This window comes from Rhinolophus sinicus, linkage group LG01, assembly GCF_036562045.2.
Source record: "Rhinolophus sinicus isolate RSC01 linkage group LG01, ASM3656204v1, whole genome shotgun sequence".
In the NCBI taxonomy this organism is placed as follows: Eukaryota; Metazoa; Chordata; class Mammalia; order Chiroptera; family Rhinolophidae; genus Rhinolophus; species Rhinolophus sinicus.
In genome coordinates, this window is record NC_133751.1 from 2,640,224 (window position 1) to 2,654,748 (window position 14,525).

Below are 14,525 nucleotides of genomic sequence, written 5' to 3' on the forward strand. Positions count from 1 at the left end.
CTCAGTGCCACCCAGAAAGTCCCCAGTGCTTGTCCCTAAAACGAAGGCAGGAAGAAAAGGGCAGCTTTCTCCCCTGAGGCAGATGCCCTCAACGGCACTGAGGCACCTCGGCTCCTTTTCTCACCTGCGAGGTAAATGTTCAGTTCCCACCCCCCAGGAAATGGGCGCCCTGTGGTGAGTCTGTGTCCCGCGGGGACACGCGCTGCCTCCAGGGTGACCGGGCGGCCTCAGCTCCCCACCAATGGCCCCCTCGCAGCTCACAAACACAGGACACGCACGTCCTTGCGCCCCGGGCTCTGGTCTGACATTTAATGTGGAATTTACACGGATGCACGTGTCACGTCTCACTGGGCAGGCGCCCTGGAGTACATCTGTGAAAAAGCGGAGTGTCCCTGTCTCCACACGAGGACGGACGGAGGACGTCTGGGGTTTATCACATGCACCAGAGAAAAAGTGCAGCACCCATTTCTGTATAAGAATATATTATTTAAAAGGCAGTTTAAAAATAAAAATTATGTACAGCATCATGAGTTTTTTTTTTTGCATCACTGAACAAAACGATTCTTAGAAAACGTGGTTGTGTGGTGCCAGGCGCTGGGGTCAGCTCATCCCCGCGTGGCTTTCACAACGTCCGACTGGGCTGGGTCCAGAACACCCGCGGACGCTCTGCTTCCTTCAGGCATGGTCTGCGGGGACGCAAAATGACAACTGGTTTGTTTCTGTTGGGATTGAAATGTGCAGGCGATATTACAAATGTCATAGGACTAGACACAGACTATGTGTGAAAAATGAGGCATTGGACATATTGTTGGACACGTGTAGGCAAAATAAAACCATTTTGATCCCTCTTCCACGCCATTCAAAAATATGAGCTGACTTCAAAATGAAAAGCCAGCATTTTCTAAGCGCTTCTTACATACAAGGTCTCTGCTCATTCACTGGCTGCAACCACCACAGAAATGGTCTCACTGCCTCTGCTTCAGAGATGACGGCTGAGGCTCAGAGAGGTTGAGACGCCTGCACCCATCACTCAGCTAGTAATCAGCAAAGCTGGTGCTCAAAGCTTGGTTTGTGGGGTGCGGCTGCCTCTGTGCCTCTTACACAACCCAGCCCAGTTTCTCGTGCTGGGCACCTGGAATGTGATATAAACCGAGACTCTCTCTAGTGACCCATCAGGCACGTGTGTGGTGTAATCTTATTATTCGGGGCGGATGGGCTGGTCTGCCTTCTGCACGGGCTGAAGGAATGGCTCAAGCCAGCAAGTGGGCAGGGACATGTTTACAGACATGCAGGCAAACGCTTTCTTGGTGAAAAGCTTTGAAAACCTGCTCTCCCTTTTAAGTGGTACACGTGCTACTTATTGACCTTCGCTTATTAACTAACGCATGTCCCTGTTCCTTCAGAGCCTGATTCTAATTATTACAAGCAAGCAATAGAAGTTTCACTTATTTAAAAATATTCTGTATTCAGATTTCCTCCTTCCCTCTCTCCCCCCAGATCCCAATTTTAGCTGGAATTATTGTATCACTGAGACTCAAGGTGGAAGATCGTTACCTTCACTTTTTTTCCCGTCTCGGCTTTTCTCCCTGGACTTGTCGGAGCCCTCACGTGTCAGGCCCTTAGTCTTCTTCTGCAACCAGGACAGAGCACAAAGAAGACACAAGTCAGGCTTCAGGGGACAAGAGGGAGTGCCCTGTGTATCTGCTCAAGAGCTCCCTGTTGACCGAACACATTAAAATGTGGAGTGGAGACTGCCGCCTCCAACCTTGGCGCACCCAAGCACACGCGTGTGAGCTTTGCAGACACAGCTGTACGCACGACCAGCTGCCCCGTCATGGGGGGCCTCACCCCCGAGGCTGCTGTCTGGCGCTTGGATGACGAGCTCACACTGGCTGCAGTGGACACAGCCCCCAGGGGGTGCCCTGGCGGTGGCGAGCATGGACTCCATGGCCCCTGCGCCTTTGCTGGTCTGTCCTTTCTGGGGTCAGGAAGGCACCTGGAGGATCCCAGTGGCCCCCACTGGGCAGCGGGGCTGGGACTCGGACACATAACGCCTTTATCACGATGGCTCCCGGACAGCCAAGGACAGTCAGGGCCCCACCGCTCTCCTGGTGGGGACCAGCCAGGGGGACACCTCTTCTTATCTCTGTAGTATTTGCTCTTAGGCTGATGGAGTTTCAGGACCTGTCTGTGACCTTCTGGGAGAATCTAACTAGAGGGACTGGGATTTCCAGTCTGGATTGTCAACTGGGCTCGTAGCACCTACACTGTGTCGGGCAGTGTACACAAAGTAGGCGGAGGGAGACACGGGCGACACGATGTGCCTGGAAGACAGTACAGCGCTCAGCGAGGTACGGTGGGAGTTCTTGGCAGCGAAGATGGGTAAGAACACCGCACGGGGAGGCCCTGGATACAGTGAGTGACAAGCAAGCAGTATTGTGAGGGGCACTGCAGGTTGGGGATGGTGGGACCAGCCAAGGCCAGGTGGGGCGCAGCGTGTGGCAGCAGGGAGATGGCTGCAGCTGCATGGGGCCCCCGGACATAGGGGGGTGGGAGAGTGGACCCAGGGGAGGCCAAATTCCAGGTGGCTGGAGGTCAGGCCAGCGAGGTGCTCAGGGGCCCCAAGAGGCAGGGGGCACACCCTGGGGTCCTGCCAGACCAACTCGTGGGCCTTTGCGGAAAGCCTCTCCCCTAGTTCTGAGCCTGTGAACTGCACCTTCTGAGAACAGTATCCATCCCCAGAGCTCCTGAAAGCCAGGCCCGGTCTGTCTCCCTGACCCCTGGGAGGGGCCGAGCAGCCACGGGTCAGGGTCTGTGGCCTGGAGCTAGGACGTGGGTGGAGGCTTCGCCCAGGCTGGGGGAGCGTCTCTTTCCACCACCCTAATTGCTGAACAAGGTCAGCCCCGGGGCAGGAGGACGAAAGGCCATCGTGGGGCCTGGGTGCTGCTCGGAGGGATCGGGAGGCTGTGGGTGCTGACACCCTTGGTCACATCTGGGTGGCACCCTGTATCACACATCTAACTATATCACATGCCTAATTGGATTGACCTGGCCTGGCTTTGGGCTGAGAACGAGCCCCTGCCCAGAGGGGCCGCCAGAGTGGTGCCAGCACACGGCGCGAGTCTGCCCATGTCACCTGCTCGCCCTCGGGAGGTCACACTTTCTCGGCCGCACAGCCGTTTACCTCTTTCATGGCGTCATCTATTTGCTTCAGTTCCTCATAACGGTCCCTGGATTCCCACAGGGGCTGCAGCATGATTTCCTCAACCACAGGGAAGAGCTGCAGAGAGACAGATTCACTTAGTCCCCAATTGAAGGCGACGGAAAACGTTTGGGAAAATGGGTGTCAGGTCCTGTGTCTCAGAGATCACACAGGAAATCTGCCTCCATCCCACTGGCGCTTCTGGAGCCCCCAGGGTCACGGCCTGCAGCCAAATCCAAGGTGACCGAGGTTCTGAAGTCCTTTGATCAATGACTCCTGGATCTGCCACCCGCCCACCCATCCCCAGGGTCCCTGCTGTCTCATGCTTTTCACAGGGACCTGGGAGAAGCCACTGCCTTCCCTCTCTTGCCTCTCGCATCCTTCTGGCTGTCCATGCTGCAGTTTCCCACTGTCCAAATGCCAAGCTCACCCACTAGGCCCCTGACAGCCCCAGAGGCCGGAGGAGGGAGGCCATTCTCGAGGCGTGGCTGCGCGCCCTTGACCTCCACTCACACCTGCCCGGCAGCCCGGTGGTGCAGGTCTGCCCTCCTTCCTGTCCACCTAGCGGATAGTCACTTGTCTCTGAGACTTGGCTCATCGGGGCTCCTCTCTGTGGAGCCTGGTGAACACCGCCCTCCAACACCCCCACTGCAGGGCGGCCAGAGCCCTGGAGCAGCCCCCACTGGCCTGCAGTAAAGGCACCGCAGTTTGTGGAGGGAGGGAATGCCATGTGCAGGAAGGCAGCTCCCTACGTGCAGAGAAGGAACAGCGCTACGGGGTTTCAGGAAGGGTGTGCTGAGGCGGTTCTGGAAGGTTGGTGGAAGGCATGGAGTGGAGGCCGGCGCCCCAGGAGAAGGAAGGAAGGGCTCAGAGGGGAAGGGTGGAAGAAAGGCGAGAGCCAGGAGCTGTGGGCTGTCCTGCAAGACAGAAGTGCCAGGGAGGGCGGGGACCATGGCCCTGTGTTGGAGCAGTGGGGAGCCATGGAAGGTTCAGGAGAGAGGTGGGGACAGTCTGCTCCCTGGAGGTGAACCTGCCTGTGTGCTGGGTGGAGTGGAGCGAGACAGGTGGGCACCGGTTTGCAGGTTCTCTGAAGGTGAAGGTGAGAGGAGCTGGCTGTGACCTGGGAGTGAGTGCGGGGGTGGTTCCGAGACACTGTGGAAGGAGGTCTCCACAGGAGGCAGCAGGCTGGCCGGGGGCCAAGGAAGGGGACGCTGAAGGCTCTGTGGCTGTGCTGCTGGGTGACAGCTCAGAGGGGCAGGAGGGGACGACATGCCACTGTGAAGGTGGAGAGGGGCTTCCGGGGGGTGTCGGGCAGGCAGCACAGCTCAAGGGAGTGCTTGTGTGAGCGTGTGCACGCACGTGTGCACATGTGTATTTCTCACTGTCGTGTCACCCAGGTGGGGTGACGGTCACTCACCTTGGTCACTGTTTCAAACATGGGGATCAGGACAAACTTGATGAACCCAATTTGGGCCGTGGCTTTGGTCACTTTGTCCCTGTCCATGAAAGGGGCCACAGGAAGGCCTTCTGACTTCTCGCGGTCGCTCTGTGGGGATGCAGCAGATGGCAACGTTAACGACAGAAACAGCCATGGAAGGTGGGGGACTTTGAGGGGCACTGTCCTTCGAGGAAGAGAAAAAGCTAATATGCCACAACCCACCAAACCGCTCTGCATTACGTAAATCAGGATTAACAAGGACGGATGATAACACCTTACGTGCTAACGGGGGCGTCTGCTGGGCATGCAGAGCCATGCAGTGAGGACAGAGTGGAGGGGACAGGCAGAGGCTAATTAAGTGTGTCACAGGGATGCCCAGTGACAGAGGGGGCTTGTAGAGCACCTCCTGCCCGTGTTCTCTTGGGGCTCATGAAGCCGTGGAGGTGAGTGGCTTATCATCCTTCCTGGCGTTTTCGTTCGGCTGGCCTGGCTTTCTGTCTCCACGCTTCCACAGGCTACAACTGTAGGCTGACCTGCGTGGTCCCCCCACCTGGGGGCCCCTCCTGCAGTTCTGTTTCTTGACCTTCAGGCATTGGCCTGCCGCCTCTGCCACTAATAGTGGCTCAATTAGTGGTAACAGGTGGCAGCTTTACAACCTCAGCGTTCCCAGGTTGTAACTCTTTCACGCCTCAGATTACAACCTATTTCACTTTTTATTTTATTACTTTTGTTTTATTTTATTTTATTTACTTTTTATTTTATTAAGGAGGGCGCAGCTCACAATGACCCATGTGGGGATCGAACTGGCAACCTTGGTGTTATTAGCGCCACGCTCTAACCAACTGAGCTGACTGGCCATCCCCCCCATTTCACTTTTGATGTGCACCTGCTCTGAAGGCTTTCTGGACGTTGGAGACACTTCGATGGCTCTATGCTAGTCCCCCTGGGACGTTCTGCAAGGTTCAGACATGGACCCTGCTTATGGGACTAAGAAGAGCGCTAGGAGGCTTGACTGCTGTGCATAAAATACTCTTACCTGCATAAAATACTCTTCCAATAAGCAGTCTACCCAAGGCTCTGCGACGTCCATCGGGCGCACCTCGTTAGAGATGTCACAGCATTTTATCAAAATCATCTTCAGCTGGAAGAAGATGTGTGGGGTCAGCCAGCAGGACACGGACCAGAACCCACTGCTACCTGGGCTGGACAGGTCAGTTGCTACCTGGGCTGGACAGGTCAGTTGCTACCTGGGCTGGACTGGGTGCCCCAGGAGGAGAAGCCAGCGGGTGGGCGGGGCTGGCCCCTCCACGGTGGGGCAGGGTCACCTGTGGTGGGTGCCCTGGTGGTCTGCATCTAGACGCTCAGCCTCACTGGGGAGAATGGGAGCGTCACTGCACCCCACAGGCTCAGAACCTTTCCTTGGAGGGGCCACGAGTTGTCGAATAGCCCATTTAACACACAGGCATTCTGTCACACGAACTACACTTTGTAAAGTTCAAAAGTATCTTCTTGATTATGGAAGACACACAAAAGGCACAGAGCAGCACCGTGAGTGAGGGAGAGAGTGAAGAAACGAAGTGGAGACATTACAGTCAAGCTGCTAAATTACTAAAAATCAAATAGGTTGAGGCAGGAGGAATAGAACCCTGTCGGCTCTATTCCTGTTCTCACGAGCCTGGAACTTACACTTGTGAAAACTCCAGTCCCATGTCGATGCGGGACACACACCAGATCCCCACATAACCCTCCTGCTCTGAAGGTGTGGAATGTTCATGCATGTGGGCCACTGGACGTGACCAGGCCACCTGGCACCCATCCTCCAGACCGCCTGGCACCCATCCTCCAGACCGCCTGGCACCCATCCTCCAGACCGCCTGGCACCCATCCTCCAGACCGCCTGGCACCCATCCTCCGGACCACCTGGCATCCATCCTCCAGGCCACCTGGCATCTGACTGATACCGTTAGGACTGATTCTGGGGCTCAGAAGGCAGGACTGATTCTTCTCGAGAATGTACCTTTTGCTGCCAGAACTCAGCTTTTCTTTCTTCTTTGGGACACTTCTGGGTTTTTGCTTAGCTGTGTTTCTGGTTTGCAAACCCTAAGACCCTTGAGTAAATCTTTATCATTTATTTGTAGCCAAAGCTTTCAGATACCTTTTGAGTTTGACACAGAAGCAGAGATTAAAAGGGTAATGAAGGTGGGTAGTGCTGGGATCCCCTGAGCGACATGTTAGAAATACAGGGTGAAGGGGACCCTCATGTGAAAGCAAGGAGGACATGGCTTCGGCACCCCAGCCCTCACATGGGAATGGAACCGCAGTGCTGCCTGATGCCATGGGAGTCCACTGGGCAGAACTCGGACTCCTCCTGCCCCCTCCAGCCCAGAGTGAGCGAAACTGCACAAATGTCAGGTGGCATTGGCTTCTGCCGTCTGCTCCCAAGCCCGGTGGCTCCCGTATCAGCCGGGGCTGTCTGCCGGGTCCCTGTGCACCTTCTGCCTGTGTCCCTGGTCCAAGCCACTGTCTGCAGAGGCCTCCTCTTCCCTGCTTCTGATGCTTCTGATGCATGAGTGTGGTCCTTCCAGGGCCTGCCCTGCCCCTCCTCTAGCTTCCTGGCCACCCCAGCCCCAGATGGTGGCCCCACAGCACCTTCTGTGTGTGCTGTGTCCCAGCTGGGTGCATTACTCGTCCTCCCAGGACACTGACTCCCTCTCAGCCTGGTGAGGTTGGGCACATAGTGGGTCTTTCAGATGGCAACTTGTTAGGCCAGAGTGCTTCTACCTGAACTAGCCAGGTGAGTGCCTTCGGGACTGGCTATAGAGGGCTGGCACCAGGCGGCCTTGCCTCGCTCCAGGCACCAATGACTGCCACCTGGAGTTGCCAGTGTTTGGGGTCAAGGTGTTGGATGCCATCAGGGTCTGGGGCTGACTCAGCGTGGAGATGCCCCTGGACACATGGACTGTGGGCCCCCAATCTGCCTGGGCTGGTCCTCCAGAGGGGATAGGCTGGGGAACGTGACTTGGCAAAGCACGGCTGTATTCAGCTCAATGTCTGGCACATTAGCCGAAACTCCAGGAGACGGCTGCCCTTTAGTCCTTCCCTCCTCGCCCTGCCCTATCATTTCCTGGGAACTGAGCCAGGCCTGTCTCGTCTCCTCTGAGGAGTCGGGCAATTCAGGGCTCTGCCTGGCAGGCCTCTCGGGGACGTTGCCCCCGACACCGGGTGTGGGGCCAGCCAGCGCACCACCGTCCTGGAGGCAGCTTTAGCAAGGCCTCAGGCCCCGGCCACTCGGTCCCTGAGTTGCCCTCCCAGAGGCTGGTATTCAGTGTGTTTTTCGGGGCTGTGCTATTAAGGAAGAGACCATTTTATTCTCAGGAAACCAGACAAGATGAATTTCTTTCACCCACTTATCACCTTCAAATAGAATGGGAAGGAGACTGGAGAAGGAAGGAGAGTTCTAGCAGGACAGGGGCCTGCAGGCAGCTTTCCCGGAAGACTGGTGACTGAAACCCGCTCCAGGGACCCCTCGCTCCTAGGCCAGGCTAGGGATTTTGGCTTTTTGGTTTGCAGTCTGAGCTGCAGGGGAGGATTCACCCACCGCACAGCCCTCTCCACCAGAAGAGGCAAAACCGACCTACTTACAAGGGTCATGTGCTCCTCGTTGCTGTAGTCAAAATTCTCCATTTTTTCTTTGAAGGAATCCACGATCTCTGCGTGCCTCGCCATGTCAGTGGCCAGGATCAACGTGATCATCCCCTGAGCGGTGAGAGAGCAAAGTGTTAACACGGGGCAGCACCCCAACAATTCCTCAGCGAGCCCCGACGGTGTCCTGAGTCCTCTGCACATTTCATTTCATTTCGTTCTCGTGCCAACGCTGTGTGTGTGCCTCAAAATCACTGCCCTCACTTTTAAGACAGAAACTGAGACTTGAAAAGGCTGGGGACCTGCCCAGGCCAGGGTGACAGTGGATGGCTGGGGTTCCAGCCCAGGTGGGTGCCGTGCTGTGTCCGTGGGGGAGCAGCAGCCACGCCCAGGCCTGTCAGGACAAGTCACCTGTGGACGGCAGGCTCGGCCAAGGACAAATCTTTCCCTCACCCATAATCTGGATAGATATATGGTTTGTTCCTTCCAGATCTTGTTGGAGGTCAATGACCGCTTTTCCATGGGTATTTTTTCCTATTATCTAATCTGTATGTAATTATATGTGCATATACTGCTTGAGAATGATCAAAGTCTGATTATATATAATAGCGTTCTTCTAGTAACAATGTTGTAAAGGAGGAGACAATGGGGTTTTAAATATAAATGTTTTATTACCTTGCTAATTGAATATTGGCTTAGAAGAAGTAACATAATTCAAAAACCATAACCAAATCTCCATCTGTCCACTCATCCACCTATCAATTTATCCATCCATCCATCCATCCATCCATCATCCATCCATCCATCCACCCACCCACCTATTCCACAAACATTTATGGAACACACCTCTGGGCTGGGTTTGATGTTCAACCTTTCCAAGAAAATAAAACCACAAGCATCAAATGCAGAACTCAAATCAGTCAACGAAGATAATTTCAAATGTATTTTGGGGGGCGGGGGGCCATGACTGGCATTTTGAATCGGGCAGTTTCCTTGTAATGATTTAACTGTAACAGCGAAGGATTTATGCCCATGAAGAGTTCACCCTCAAAATATTCAAGGACAAAATATTAAAAATTGGGACACCTGATTTTACCCTCAGAAAAAGTCACATTTTAGCGTTAAAATGTGTGAGGCAGGACAAGTGCTGGGTGACCCATGGCAGATAGCACAAGGACAGTCCCGTTTGTGGGTGGCTGCTCCTCCCGGGAGGCACCTCCTTCCCGGTGGGCAGTGCTGGGAGGTGCTCCACCAGGGGGCGAGTCACACGCGGAGGGGGCATCAGCTGCTCTGATTCTCCAGGCCACATTCCTGGTCACTGGGCAGCCACTGGTCGTCAGGATGCACCCCCTTCCCGACGTCAGGGAAAGGTTCCTGAGGGTCTATCAGAACAGCCATGGTGGTGATGGTGGGGTTCCATAAACACGGGGAGAGGCCAGAAAGCCTGAGATAAGGGGAGGGGAATCGGTGTGAGTCAGTAGTGACAGTGACTAAGCATTTCGCTCTGAACTTCCTGGACGCCTGGACAAGCGATGCTTTATGAAGCTGCTTCTGATAAAGCGAAGCTTATCAGTCCTCCCGGGGGAGATGGGTTTCCCCAGCACTGGGTTCTAGACCCTTTATGAGGTACATCTTGAAGCGAGGCCACGGAGACATCCGATGGGGGACGTCTTCATCGTGAAGCGGCCGAATATGGGTCCCCAGACACTGCGATGGCTCCTGTCCAAGTGCCCTCAGTGCCACACGCAGACTAGGTGACATAGGAGAACACAGAGGTGTTCTCTCATGGTTCTGGAGTCTGAAACCAAGGTGTCGCAGGGCCTGCTCCCTCTATGGGCTCCAGGGGAGGGTCCCTCCTGCCTCTGCCCGCTTCTCATGGCCCCAGGTGGTCCTTGGCTGGTGGCCACATCACTCCAGTCTCTGCCTCTGCCATCACCTGGCCTTCTCCTCCATGTGTCTGTGTCTCTGCCTCTTCTGTCTCTTACAGGGACACTTGCCATTGGATGGACGGCCCAGCTGCATAGTCCAAGCTCATCTTGTCTAAGAGATCATACTTAAGTGCGACTGCAAAGACCCTTTCTCCAAATAAGGTCCTCTTCACAGGGTCTGGGGCAGGAGGTGGACATACTTTTTTTGTGGGGCTACCATTTAACCCGCTACATTCTTCCAAGAGATCACCCTGATATCTTTCCTCCCCTGGAAACATAAGGGGTGGAGCAGAGTCGTGTCCAGTGGGACCTCCTGTGTGGAAGGAGGGCATTATTTTTGGTGACTTGTAAGTGTCTGCCTCAGGACAGACGGCCGCTCTCACCTCTCCCAACATGCCGTGAGGAGCAGTAAGGTTTCTTATGTAAAGTGAGCAAGTGGGGCTGACTGGGTCATAGTGACAGGGGACAGCAGCTGGGGGCTCGGGGACAGTGGTCAGGGCTGTTAGGTTGGATACAGCAGGGGTGTCTGCGTTCCCTGGGCAGTCACTTAACCTCCGGAAGCCTCTCCCCTTGGGCCTCAAGACGGAGAAAAGACTGATCTCAAAGGTTAAGTTCAAGTGCGTGTGTGAAGTACTGGGCAGTGGGTCCTGCGTACTCACGCCAAGGGCGTGCATCTCTTCCTGGGGTGCTACTCGGCCTTGGAGCAGGTGGGAAGGAGGGCTGGTTCCTAGGACCCCTGGTGGGCACTGCAGTGACCGGGAGCTGCTGGGAGCCTCAGCCCCAGAGAGGGGTGCTCTGGCGGCCGTGCTGCCCCAGACACCCTCCCTGTGCAGCCAGACGCCCTCACCCCGCACACCTGTCTGAGCTGCTTGAAGCCGTCTGGCTGCAGGTTGGAGAGGATGTTGCACTCGGGCTGTGCGAGGATCTGGAAGGCCACGGCGCAGTGGTGGTTCTCCAGGGGCGAGATGTCGTTGTACCGGATGGCCAGCTCCGTGCGCGCGTTGATCTGGTACCTGGATGGGGGGAGGGGAGCCTCAGGAGCCCAAGCGCGGGGCCCCAGCGGTACGGGCTGCCTGCAGGGGCCGGAGGACAAGCTGCCGTGGGGCTGGTGAAGCGACTGCACTGCCCGTTCCAGACACTCACGTCTCCTGGCTCCCTGCTGCCCCTCTAACTAGATGGTCCCAAGTTTTCACAGCCCTACCGGGTACATACCACCAGTGAATCTCAACTTCTCCCTGCTACGGCACCCTGAAGGTGGGCAGCCTTCCGTTATGGCACCTTGCAAACAATTTCAGTGCGTGCAAAAGGCAGGCCCTTGGGAGGGAAATCAGGATGCATTTCTATGTCAGATGCTGTGGTCAGGGTCCCTTTGCTGCACGTCACCGTGACTGTGCAATGAGGGAACGGGTGCCCTTGGGCTGCCCCAGCTTGGAATCCACTCTGGTCCCGACACGTGGTGGCAAGGTTCTCGGGGATATTTCAGGTCATGACGCATACAGTAAAACTTGATACACAAATACACAAGTTGGGTAGAGAGAAGCGATGTGTCACTAGGCACACAAACCAATGCCACACAGCCGGGACTTTGGCAGTTAGGTGGGGTGGAACGCTGTGCCTTCGCCACCTCCCCTGCACCCCCCTCCAGGTGGGAGTGGGTCAGCCTTCCAGCAAAGCCCCATGGCTGGCCGTGGGCCTCTCCCATGCCTGCTCAGTCCTAGCCCTGACTCGCTCCTGTTGGGCACAGGCTGGGGAGGCTGCCTGCTGACCTGTCCACACGCAGGCACCAGGCCCTGCCTCAGGGACAGGGAGGCTCTAGTACCCCAGGGCTCTGCCCACAGATGTGCAGCCTGGAGCCAGACAGACGAGGGTATGGTTATGTTGAAGGGTCCTGGCCTGCGGAGGCCGGAGGCCCTGGACAGAGCCCCGAAGTGGGGAGCTGTGTCCTAGGAGGTGGTGCAGGGGGCTCGGAGGCGTCTGCTGACAGCTCCGACGTGGGACTGGGCTGGGTGTTGAGTTGAACCGAGTGTCATTTACAAGGAAAATACACTGTGCACGTACGTGTTGTTGTACCCTGGATGGTCCAGGTCGTGGCAGATGGCTGCAGTCATGAGGATTAAGATATCCATCTGGGAGAACTTCTCCTGGGTCAGAGAGAGGGTGGGGTGGTGGGAGGTGAGTGACGTGGCAGGGCGCCGCCCCTCCAGCCCCCCGCCTGGTGGGAGACGACCCGACCCGCGCTGCGCGCTCTGGGGTGGGGGGAGGAGGAGACTGGCTATGGGGCGGCACAGACTACACAGGCTGGGGTGGCTCCGGGGGGAGGGGGGGGGTCCCAGGGCTGCGCCCGCGCGGAGACCCACCTGGAGCCCGCACAGCCAGATCATGCTGTACATCATCTGCGTGACGCAGAAGCAGTGCCGGAAGTTGTGGAAAGGGTTGTGCCGGTAATTGTCGTGCACGCAGAGCTGCGAGACAGAGGGTTGCCAGTGTGGGCGCTGCTGCCCACCCCCTCTCCAAGCTCCCAGGACACCTCGCTAGCTGTTTCGGGCGCTCCCTGCCCCATCCTCGTCCAAACCCGAGGCCAAGAACACTTGTGTGTTGCTGCAGGTCAGGACGAGGTGGCTACACGGTGGCCCCTGGGGCAGGGGTGGGGAAGGGCTCCTCCAGGCTTCACCCTGGGCTCGAGGACTTAGGCCTCCCCAGAGGGCGTCTGAGGAGCCAGGGACATGAAGCTGGGGGGTGAGCTGGGGGGCATTACGTGAGGGTCCTGTGTCTCCAGTCACCACCAAACCTTCAACAGGCTTTTAATGTTTGGTTCTGAGCAATATTTTGTTTAGAAAAAAGATCTGCTGCTAAACACACACTCACACACACATACACTTCCCCACATGCACACACTCACTCATACACGCTCACACGTGTACACCCCACAAACATGCACACACGTACACACTCATACACCTCCCCACATGTACACACTCATGTACACGCAAATGTGTACTCCTCAAAACCTACACACGTGCACACTCACATGCATGCAGACATGTACACACAGAATGCATACATGAATACACACATGCACACACATGTACACCCCACAAACATGCACACATGTGCACTCATACATGCACACACATACGCATGCACGCACACATGCACACACAGATACACGCTTACACTGCTGCTTTAGAGCACACTGCTTCACTTGTCCCTCCCTGGTCCTCGCCATGTTCTTGCTCACCAGAGCAGGGGTGCAGGGGCGGAGTGTGTGGTGGGGACAGACTGGCTGGCCGTCCTGGGGGACCTCTCATGGAGGCCCAGCACCTTCAGGAAGGTGCCCAGATGGTCACTCCCCTGTCACTGGACGGAAGTGTGTCTGACGGGGGCCAGCGGGGCCTGCACTTACCAGCCACCGCTTGAGTGTGACGGGGTTCATGCCGAAGTCCCTGACCAGGCCGAGGTCGTGGTACATGTGCTCCAGGCAGCTCAGCATCTGCAGGCACAGGAGCAGGGCATGACCAACAGTGCGTGGCTCACGGGGCCACCGCCATCCCAGAGATGCCCACGGGGCAGGTGGGCAGCTTTTCGGGCCGGTCTCCAGAGGATGAACCTCCCCTCCCGGGGTCCCTGAGAGTGAAGCCTGTTGCCTGGGGGATTCAGGATGTGGGGCCTGAAAGAGCAGCAGGGGTTCAGAAGGCAACGGAATTCTGGGCAATGCACAGTGAGGCACTGGGTGAGAGGGGACACTGTGCCCAAAGGACCGTGTCAGGAATGGTTTATTTCCACACACGAGACAGCCTCAGTGGGTCAGCATCACAGCTGAGGTTCTGGGACGCGGTCCCTCCAATGCAGACCAGAGAATGGCATCTCACAGGCAGAAAGGCCGGCCCCCACTTCCCTGAGCCCAGGGCACGAATGGGCTCTGACAATTAACCTCCCAGACTCACCTCACTGTGCCCCTTTGGGGCCTGCTGGGACCTGAGACACCTTTTAATGTGTTACCTGTGGTGTCCCGAAGATACACCCGTTCTGGTTTCCCAAACCTGATTTCACCGACTGTCTTCTAAAGAAACCCCTGCTCAACTTGAAATAGATTTTTGTTTTCAGTCCCAGAGAGGATTTATTGTCACTGCTGTGATCTATTTAAATACTGCTCAGAGCTTTGGAGCTAATTAAACTAGGGAAGAAAGATTAAATGATTTTTAATCGACGAGAGCTTGACAAAGTTTGGCTCTCTGGGAAAGCATGTCTTGGAGAGAGCCCAGAGGCACGGAGATCTGCAAAGCAGGGACAATTGAGAGGTCCCCTGGGGGTGCCG

General features: G+C 56.2%; 1 protein-coding gene across 10 annotated transcripts in view; it reads right to left on the bottom strand.

The window, feature by feature from the left end:
- Positions 1–465: 465 nt before the first annotated feature.
- Positions 466–14,525, bottom strand: part of PDE9A (phosphodiesterase 9A) — a 90,683-nt gene continuing 76,623 nt past the window's right edge. For 8 of the 10 annotated variants that reach the window (XM_074324821.1, XM_074324824.1, XM_074324815.1 and 5 more), the window contains 10 exons: positions 13,614–13,700; positions 12,568–12,672; positions 12,269–12,351; positions 11,067–11,223; positions 8,283–8,396; positions 5,677–5,781; positions 4,620–4,748; positions 3,185–3,280; positions 1,555–1,630; positions 466–719 (listed from right to left, as the gene is read on the bottom strand). In XM_074324821.1, coding sequence (XP_074180922.1) covers positions 676–719; positions 1,555–1,630; positions 3,185–3,280; positions 4,620–4,748; positions 5,677–5,781; positions 8,283–8,396; positions 11,067–11,223; positions 12,269–12,351; positions 12,568–12,672; positions 13,614–13,700 — 996 coding nt within the window. In that variant the 3' untranslated portion in view covers positions 466–675. The remainder of the gene's footprint in view (positions 720–1,554; positions 1,631–3,184; positions 3,281–4,619; positions 4,749–5,676; positions 5,782–8,282; positions 8,397–11,066; positions 11,224–12,268; positions 12,352–12,567; positions 12,673–13,613; positions 13,701–14,525) is intronic. The other 2 variants (XM_074324826.1, XM_074324818.1) reach the window with 1 other exon arrangement.